This window comes from Staurois parvus, unplaced genomic scaffold, assembly GCF_062004578.1.
Source record: "Staurois parvus isolate SC_StPar_1 unplaced genomic scaffold, SC_StPar_1.0 ptg002425l, whole genome shotgun sequence".
Classification (NCBI taxonomy): domain Eukaryota; kingdom Metazoa; phylum Chordata; class Amphibia; order Anura; family Ranidae; genus Staurois; species Staurois parvus.
The window spans coordinates 96,477-106,736 of NW_028320221.1; the positions used below are offsets into that span (position 1 = coordinate 96,477).

At 45.1% G+C, this 10,260-nt stretch overlaps 1 protein-coding gene across 1 annotated transcript; it reads right to left on the minus strand.

Annotated features, from left to right (window-relative positions):
• Positions 1 to 3,813: 3,813 nt before the first annotated feature.
• Positions 3,814 to 9,865, minus strand: LOC149430889 (F-box/LRR-repeat protein 19-like). Its single transcript, XM_089665952.1, has 2 exons — positions 9,624 to 9,865; positions 3,814 to 7,211 (listed from the first exon to the last, which is right to left on the minus strand). The coding sequence occupies exons 1-2, from the start codon at positions 9,778 to 9,780 to the stop codon at positions 7,021 to 7,023; spliced, it is 348 nt and encodes a 115-aa protein (XP_089522078.1). The 5' UTR covers positions 9,781 to 9,865; the 3' UTR covers positions 3,814 to 7,020.
• Between the last annotated feature and the right edge of the window lie 395 nt (positions 9,866 to 10,260).

Here is a 10,260-nt window from a genome sequence, read left to right on the forward strand (position 1 = left end):
TGCCATGGATTGGCACCACGAAAGGAAAATTACGACAAGTTTTTGATACAATTTTCTGTTTTTCTCCATAACCATTACCTAGAGCCCTCTGATGTATAAAATAAATGTCTACCTTTCTCTGAATCTGTAGAATGCTCATTTCTAGGCCAGTGAGGTCAGCCATCAGTTCCTTGAAAAGGTCGAGTTGCTTGTCTGCTGAAGGAAGGTTTTGCACATTTCCCATGCAACTTCAGCCATAATTCATATTGGTGGGTTGGGCTGTGTTGCACATGACCCTCAATAGGTTGGAAGATGGCATCAGGTGGAGATGGGTGGCAATATCCTGGCAACATGATAAATTCCACCCAAAGCTCAGATCATGCCAAAGTGTTTAGGTCAGTACAATACTAGATGATGGGCACTGAATGATGATCTAGTCCAGGGGTAGGCAACCTGAGAGCCGCAGGACTACAAGTTCCATCATGCCTCTGCAAGTCATAGCTGTAACTGTCAATTTGTAATCTTTGCAATGCCTCATGGGAAATGTAGTTCCACAACAGCTAGAGAGCCGCAGGTTGCCTACCTCTGATCTAGTCCAACCTTTCCCAACTAAGGTCCCTCCAGAATTTGCTACGGGTTCCTTGAGCATTGCCCTCTTTCATGATGGTGTACAGCGCCCGTGCCACTCCAGCAGTGCCTGCAACATGGACCAGTGGTGCTTTTGGTTTCTCAGGTAAGTTTCCACTGACACCAATGATCATGCGGTCTATAAGAAGAGAAGTCTATCCACTGTCTCTAGTATGGGGGCACTACACTGACCACCAGTGGATGGAGGCTCTTCTCTCATTCACCATCAATGGGCCAGGGGTACCATGAGCTGTAGATATAATCATTTGTAGGAAGAGTTCCTTCATGGGTAAAAGGCTGATCTAGTCACTGACCTAGAACAAGATCGGAGGGCAGAAATTCAGGGCTGCCTACTTGCTTCACTGTCAAATGAGTCAGCCACGATGACAGTCCCACAGATAGTAGCTCCTATAGTTCTGTCCCCACAGATTTCCTTTGAGGTCTCATTCACATGGGACATCAGACAGCACATTCTCATGCAAGGGCTGTGTTTACCCCCACAGGGATGCACAAGTACTACATGCATCCTATCCCATTCAAGTGAATTGGGACCAGGGGCGGGCGGGCAACTCATGAGGCCCCCAGGCAATAGGGGATCATGGGGCACGTGTCCTCACAGTCAAACCACACTTAAAAAAGCCTATGAAAGGTACTAGGGAGCATCTCATGGGGCCCCGTACTGACCCTGAGCCCTCAGGCAGTGCCCGAATGGTCAGTCCACCCCTGATTTGGACACCACTGCTCCCACTCCAACATCCATGAACACTATTTGGGGATGTGCACCCTCACCCACGCATATGTCACACTGGGAGTAGTGTCTGTGCCGCTAGTGTCCCAACTGACATGAATGGGACTGCCTGCACGGGTATGCATGGAACACCTGTGTCTCCCTGTGAGGGTAAACATGGCCCATGCTATAGCACACCCATGTGAACAAGGCCTACAAAGTCATTTTCAATATGTTCTGTAGATCCTCTAATAATTTCATGATCAGAGGTCATTGATGCCTAGATACTCCGGCCAAATTACGCCACATAATCATGAGCCAGTTAACTTGACAATATCTGTTTGACTAATCTGCATACTTTTACTTGTGGAGATATATATACATATATATATTTTATTATACACAGTCTTAAAGTACATCTAAAAACAAAATGGAATATATTGCAGTCCTTAGCTGTGGTGACTGGATTGGTTTTCTTTTTAGCCCCTTATTTTCACCTGGAGATCCTGGCAGAAACGATTCCTGTCAGACTGACAACACTCACAACTCCATTGTATCTAAGGAGGAGCCATGCTCATCACTCCATCTGCACTGCTGACTCGGATTACGAATAAAACTGCGTACCCTCAATGAGACTATCGGAAGAATGATCGTCTTTTTGTTTTTTGGGTTTTTTTGCATGCTGGTCTCATATCGAAAATGAAGAGTTCAATAATGTTACAAAATTTCTTGTAAGACAAAGGAAAAAATTGGAAGTGATGTCATGTATTTGCATAGAATTCTCAGACGAAAACTGTACTGATCAAACGAAAATTGTAAGATCTGGTATTGTACGAGAAAAAAGTTTCTGCTTGTCCCTTCAAATAATTTCAGACAAAAGCCGTGCAATGACAAAACATTGATTATCGTACGATCGCTTTAAAAAGCGGTGTTTTTCGTACGATTTTCTGATCGTGTGTAGTAGACTTTAGTCATCCGCTATCTCCATTACATGGTGGTGAGAGGGATTTGTAGATTACAGATGATAGCTTTAAAGGCTGTAAGATTGTGCTTCAAGATCATCACAATAGGACGCTGCCTTTCAACATGTAATTTTGTACCTGCTAAAAACGTTCTTCGCGTGGGAGGACAGCCACCACATCTAAGGAGAAGCAATATTCCATTTTTGATTGGGTAGGTTTAAAAAAAAAAAAAAAAAAAAAAAAAAGGATCTTTTTCACACTGTAGTTGTATCCAACAATTTCAGCATTAAACAGAGGCACACCACCCACCAGCAGGCTGCAGTGGCATCTGCAGACTGAAGGTTTAATTTGTCAGCCTTTAGCCTGCATATGAGCCCTATGCCATAGTTGATGTAATGGTCACATGATAGGGAGCCACTGGAGATAAAAAAGCTTGGGGGACAGTGAGGATTAAAGCTGAATTCCAGGAATTCAGCTACTTTGTAAAAACTGCAGGCATACCGAGTCACGTCTAACAAGGTGCATGGAGACTTATCTCTATTATTCACAGCTGACAGGTTTATTGTGTTCCAGGAAGATATTCCACTGCTCATGGTAGACCCTAGTTCTTTCTATAGTACTGGAATGGTTATGCCCACCCCGCCCCTCCTGCCTATTCACAGAAGCCTTTGTATTTTGTGAATGTGTTCACATAATACAAAGGCTTCTGTGAATCAGCAGCAGAGGGGAGGGGCATGCATATCTGCTCTGCAGGCTTTTCTCCTCTCACAGCCTGGAATGTCCTGTGTCACCTCCCGGAGTGCAATAAACCTGTCACATATAAATAATAGAGATCGGTGCGGAAGGCGACATGCACCTAATTGGACTTAAAGCGGAGTTCCACCCAAAAGGGGAAATTCCGCTTTAAGGATTGCTCCCCCGCTCCCCATTAAAGGATTGGCACCTTTGGGGAGCGGGTACCTAAATTTGACAAGTACCTGCTCCCACTTCCAGTCCGATTGCCCAGGCGATCGGAAACGGAAGGTGTCCTCCCTCCCTCTCTGTAGTCTTTTGGGACACGTGACCGTTCCCAGAAGACTACAGGATCATTCATGAAGCGCAACGCTACTTGCGCATGTACAGTGGGTACCCAGCTGTGAAGCCGCAAGCTATCACAGCCGGGTGCCCACACTGAAGATGCTGGCCTCCTGGAATACAGGAAGGCCGGTGAAATGGGCTGCGGGATGGTGGGTCAGGTAAGTGGCGGTTTCTTAAAAGTCAGCAGTTACAGTTTTTGTAGCTGCCGACTTATTTTTTGATAGGTCGAGTGGAACTCCGCTTTAACTCACAGTGTGTCTGTGCTTTTTGCAAAGTTGATGAATTCTTGGCATTCAGCTTGAAAAAAGTGAACAGGTTGATTAGTCCTAAAATATGCAAAGCACAGGTTCAGTTTGATTGTTTAAAATCTAACCAGATCTGCAGATACAGGCCCTTCAGAGACACCGGCACATCAATACACAATAAAAACCAGACAACATCTATACAAAAAAAACACTTTATATAAAATAAAAAAAAAGAACAAATTAACAGAGAAGAACATTAGAAACCGCAATAACCGGCGGCAAGAACAAAGGGGGGATGGAGAGACATTTCCATCACGTGCCTGTAACATGCGACACAAGAGTCCGGCACCTGCAATACTGCGCTTCTCTCCGAACCCCCCCACACCCCACCTACCCCCCAAGAAATAGCTGCACAGAGATGCTTGTCAAGCCTAACCCCCGTCACACATTCAGAGGCCCTCTTTATATTATTAGGCCCTCCAAGGGGGGGGGGGGGGCCCAACATGCCAAAAACTAATAAACCCAGAATGAGACAGAAGCACGTTGTTCTGTAGATCCCAAATCCACTGTTCTATAAACATCAGGCATGACAGTGAAATCCTCATCAAATACCTATATAAAGCTCTATATATATTTATATTTTACCTTTTATGCTTGTCAAGTTTTTGAAGTATCCAAAAAAAATCTTTTTTTTTTTTTTAAAAGTAACACATTCTTGGTGCATCTCCTAAAACTGCCCGAAAACCTCAACCTGTTAACTTCTAGTCACCAGCCCATTACCTCCCACAGCCTGTGCAAAGCTGAGCTTGGCTCCGACGACCACAGACTGGCTTTAGGGTATCAGTTCCCCCCCAATGGGTAGTCCCCATTAGAAAAAGGGCCCTATTTGGATGAGGGCTCAGACATCACACAGCCCTTCAGAGATTTGCAGCCTTCAGAACTTCTAAACAAACTTCCTGATGCAAGAGATGAAGAGATGTTCCAATGCTCACAAAGGAAAAAAAAAATATATATATATATGAATAGGTCACTGACTAAAGCGCCCATCTCAAAGCCCTTCTCTGACCTCACAATACAAAGTAGTAACATTGAACACAAGTCCAAGTGAATTCACTGGCCTAAAACTACTATGTAGCCCAAAGACTTAGAGAATGGCAGCTTCTAGCAGAAACTTCTAGAAACAGGCAGGTCTTCCACCTGAATGAACAGATTTGGGTGCATTATAAGGACCGTGATTATGTTTCATGGATACTTCAGGGGTCTGTACAGCCAAATCAGAAGATGGAGGAAACTTGCATTTTAAAACCTTGAGGAGGCTTCAGTTGTCTGGATTCAGTAGGTCACACCTTCACCCCCTCCCCATAACTGGTTTAATTTCTGGACTCCAAAATTATTTGTTTACTCCATCAAAAGGAGCGTGACACCATCACTTGGCTTTGTAACAGCCATGGGGAAAAACTGTGAACTCTGGTGGAAGAGATCTTGTCCCTGGGTTCCCCAGAGATATGGGGCTCCAGTTACCTTGATTGCTTCAGCAGATCGCGCCTCACTCCTCCCATTAATGGGGTCCCAAATTATTTGCTTACTCTATCAGAGCAGCATGACGCAATCACTTCTTTGTAATGGCCATGAGAAGAACTGTGAACTCTGGTGGAGGAGGAGGAGGAGATCTCATCTTTGGTTTCCCCAGAAGCATACAACTCCAGTTACTTAGATTGCTTCAGTAGCTCATGCCTTGGTCCTCCCATTAATGATGGAGTTACCGCTGGACTCCCAAATTATTTGTTTACTCCATCAGAGCAGCAGGACGCAATCACTTGGCTTTTTAATGGCCACAGGAGCAACTGTGAGATCAGGTGGTGGAAATCTTGTCCCCAATATCCCCAAAAGGCTACAGCTCCAGTTAACTAGATTGCTTCAGCAGCTCATGCTTTGCTCCTCCCATGAATGGAGTCACCGGTGGACTCACAAATTATTTGCTTACTCCATCAGAGCAGCATGACGCAATCACTTCTTTGTAATGGCCATGAGAAGAACTGTGAACTCTGGTGGAGGAGATCTCATCTTTGGTTTCCCCAGAAGCATACAACTCCAGTTACGTAGATTGCTTCAGTAGCTCATGCCTTGGTCCTCCAATTAATGATGGAGTTGAGTAACCGCTGGACTCCCAAATTATTTGTTTACTTCATCAGAGGAGCATGACACAATCACTTGGCTTTGGAACGGCCACGAGAAGAACTGAACTCTTTTGGGGACCTCATCCCTGGTTTTCATAGAGAGAAAGGAAGCCAACTTAACCAGCAACCGCATGAATCTGAAACATCAGCTTTAAGCAAGTTATGACATTTAAAAGGAGAATGTCCACTTTTTTTTTTTTTTTTTGGTGGACTTCTTGGAAAATGGAATGATGTGTTCGTAAGAAGAATTCCCTCACTGTGAACATGCTGCGTATACAGCTTTCCCACGGCAAGGCCAACCTTAACCATGGCTTTCTTGGTCAAAAGGCATCGCGAACCTAGGTAGACTATTCATACTCTTTAGGAAGTTGAAGATTTCACTGTCCTGTCTTCAAAACAAATACGAAATGGGTGGAGTAAAACTTTAATAACACCAGTGAGATAAGAAGTTACTCGGTATCGATGTGCCCGGCGCCGTGACGCGCCAGGCACAGATCGCCCTTACCCTGAGAAGAAGGCTAGAGGCGCTTTTGCCTCTCGAACCCTCCGAAGCGCCTTTAGCGGGACGGGATTCAGTGAGCTAATAAGCTGAACCCTTAAGAACCCTGCAGTTATGTACCCCAAATTTTCCCAGAGGCCCGCCGTTCCCCCCAAAAACTATGTTGGCATCAAGTACATCCAAACCCCTTAAATCCATCCTGCAGAGTTTTACCCCCCCCCCCCTCCCCGCCCCCGGAATAAAAAAAAAATAAAAAAAATAAAAGAGAACACGACCCAGACCCTTTAATAACAGTAAACCGTCGCCCCTCTCCTTGGCGTGCGCTAGCGCTGCCGTGCATGCATTGTGTCATGTCAGGAGAATGCATCAGGGTAAAGAAAGGGCGAACATGGATTTAAACAAGCCCACGAAGGGCTGCAAAGAGGTATTGAGCCCACCTGTGTCCCCCCCACACTTTAATATATTTCGAGGTGTCCACACCCCAAACGGTCAAGTCCAGGTAAAAGAAGTTCCTTCCCCCCCAACGAAGAACCGCTTCAATCCCAGACGCAGCGACAGCTTCCAGCTACCGCTGGCTGGCACATTTGCAGCGTCAAGTCAAGGAGTTCAGTGCAACCTCACTTTCCAGGCCCAGCAGCAGTATCTGGGCAGGTAGAAGAGGCAGATACAGTAGAATAGCCCCTTTCTGGGGCAGGAGTGCCGTGTCGAGAGGCCTTTCCCTGCACTGCTAGGTCTCCCGGCTCAGGACTTGCTCCTCAGCGCATTGGAAGGGTTTCACGTTGGGCTCGGAGGGAGGATCCTGCAGCAACCGCTGAAAGCCCTCACTGGTGAGGAGGCGACAGGAACGCAGGTCCACCAGCTGCAGGTGGGGGCAGCGCTTGAAGAAGGCCAGAGATTGGTCAGTCAGTCGGTGACACCCTGAAAGGAGGAGTTAAAAAAGTTACTGTAATGTGAACATTTGAAACACAACCAGGGAAGACGGCTTACCATTGATGACTTGTTATTGGAGGTGGAGGAACCCAGGGCTGCCAGCTTTACTTCACCCCCACAGCCTACAGCTACAAAATCAAGTATGCAAAATGGTACCGAATACATTTCTATTTTTTGTATGCAAAAAAAAAAGAAGAAAAAGAAAAAAAAAAGAAAAAGAAAAAAAAGAAAAAAAAAAAGTGTACACACAACTGTTGCTTGACATAAAATTGCTGGCTATGGGGGCACACTTACAGGTAGTATGGCTTGGTAGTAAACCTGAATCTATAGAAACAGAAAGCGGGGGCTTGGTCCCGCCCCCCCTCCCCAATATTGTTTTTTTTTCCTCAATATTTTCTTTTTTTTTTTTATAGTGCAAAAAATTACAAAAAACGCACAGGCAATCAAATACCACCAAAAGAAAGCTCAGTTCGTGGGAAAAAAAAAAAAAACCACGATGTAAAATTTCATTTGGGTGCAGCGTTGCATGACTGCGCAATTGGCAGTTAAACGCAGCGCCGTAATGCAAAAAATGCCCTCAGGAAGGGGGGTAAATCCTCAGGAGGAAATACAAAGGGCGAGCGTTTTTGGACAATGAACGTTTGTGGCTTGCATAGTCTGCTTCCAGGGTGGAGTTCAGCTTAAAAAAAAAAAAAAAAAAAAAAAGAAGGTTCATAAAAATGATTGCAAATACACTGCTAATATTACAGAGAGGCGGGCTTGATGATGTCACAAACTCCATCTCAGCCAATCAGAGGAAGCTCTGCGTTCATTCACAGAATACAAAGCTTCCTCCGAATCACTGAGCACGCTCAGCCCAACTTGATTTTGTTCCAGGAGAAGGCGCTGTAACTGCTAGCGAGGTAAATGGTTTGGACCAGCGTGTCCACATGGACTAGTCAACCACTTCCTGGCAGGCCGTTTTATATAAACGGCCGGACGGTGGTAGTGCAGAGGCGGGTGGCCGTTTATAAATGACCTCCCCGCCCCCTGCTTGTGCACGCTCCCTGGGAGCACGCAACACTGCAATCCAGTGCCCGCTGTTGTACGCAGTGGAACACCGATCATTGTACGGGGCCTCTGTGTGAGGTCCCGATCATGTGATCATTGACTGGCCAATCAGCGATCACATGAATAGTAGTAAGCAAAATGTCACTTCTGACATCATTGCTTACTACGTGTTAAATCTGTGAATGATCACAGAGATCACATGGTACAGGGCTATTCACAACAGCCTTATACCATGTGACAAGCTGTGACCAATCACAGCTCACACAGTATTTCTCAATGGCTGCAAGAATGCAGCCAGAGAGAAGGAGAAATGATTGCTTTCACAGCCTTTATGGGTGTAAAAGCAATCAGTGTAAAAAAAACAACCCACAAATCTTCATAACCCCCCACAAGCAGCACAGGGTCACTATAGTGACACTGTACTGCTAGGGTGACAGTATGTAAAAAAAAAAAAAATAAAAATGTAAAAAAATGTTTAAATATTATAATTTTTGGTTATAAACTAAAGTGGGGGGGTTTTTTTTTACCAAAAAGAACGGAATAAATTTTGGCCAACATTTATGATGAAATATTAGCAAAATTTATAAGAAAAACACTTTCAAAATTTTTGGACATTTTAATTTATATAGCAAAAAAAATAAAAATCCCACCAAAATAAAGCTTTATCTGTATCAAAAAAATAAGAAATTCATATGGGTACAGTGTTGCATGACCGCGCAATTGTCATTCAAAGTGTGATGGCGCTGAAAGCTGGTCTGGACAGGAAGGGGGTGAAAGTGTCCGGACTTGAAGGGGTTAAAGGTCCATGAAAGCTGGAGATCAGCTATAAAATGGATGGAACTTCACGGGTAACATTGAATAAAAAGGTTTTCCCATTCCTGTATACAGATATAACCCTCCATGTAGTTATGACAACCCTCCATGTAGTTATGACAACCCTCCATGTAGTTATGACAACCCTCCATGTAGTTATGACAACCCTCCATGTAGTTATGACAACCCTCCATGTAGTTATGACAACCCTCCATGTAGTTATGACAACCCTCCATGTAGTTATGACAACCCTCCATGTAGTTATGACAACCCTCCATGTAGTTATGACAACCCTCCATGTAGTTATGACAACCCTCCATGTAGTTATGACAACCCTCCATGTAGTTATGACAACCCTCCATGTAGTTATAACCCTCCATGTAGTTATGACAACCCTCCATGTAGTTATAACCCTCCATGTAGTTATAACCCTCCATGTAGTTATAACCCTCCATGTAGTTATAACCCTCCATGTAGTTATAACCCTCCATGTAGTTATAACCCTCCATGTAGTTATGTACAGAGAGGCGTCATTACCTGTGAGGTTGAGGTGAGTGAGGCTGTCCCTCAGCGGAGAGGTGACTGCGGTCAGTATGTGGATCCCGTGGTCACTGATCTGGACACAGTGACTTAGATCCAGGCGGGTGAGACGAGGAGTGTGGCGAAGCAGCAAACGCAAGGCAGCGTCCCCCATATCTAAACCGCACAGGCGCAGTTCGGAGAGGGAGGGCAACCGGCCCCGGGGGTCCGACACAACTGTGAGAGAAAACAAAAGCAGAAAGGATTAGAAATACAAGCCTGGTGGGAGCACAGGGGCCCCTGCATGGAAATCTCTGACTGGGAATGTGCTAGGGCACGGGTGTCAAACTGGCAGCCCTCCAGCTGTTGCCAAACTACAAGTCCCATGAGGCATTGCAGGATTGACAGTTACAAGCATGACTCCTAAAAGGTAGAGGCATGATGGGACTTGTAGTTTGGCAACAGTTGGAGGGCCGCCAGTTTGATACCCCTGTGCTATGGTATGAACTTTGGAAATGCATTTGAAGAGCAGATCTCTATGAAAGCCTTAGCTGTGATGACCAGTTTGGGAAAGTTCATGCCATAGATCAGGGGTGTCAAACTGGTGGCCCTCCAGCTGTTGCCAAACTACAAGTCCCATCATGCCTCTACCTTT

Coding starts and splice junctions, on each gene's coding strand:
- LOC149430889 (XM_089665952.1), bottom strand. CDS start 9,780: ATGGGGGACGCTGCCTTGCGTTTGCTGCTTCGCCACACTCCTCGTCTC. Junction 7,212..9,623: donor CACTCACCTCAACCTCACAG/GTAATGACGCCT, acceptor TCCTCCTTTCAG/GGTGTCACCGACTGACTGAC.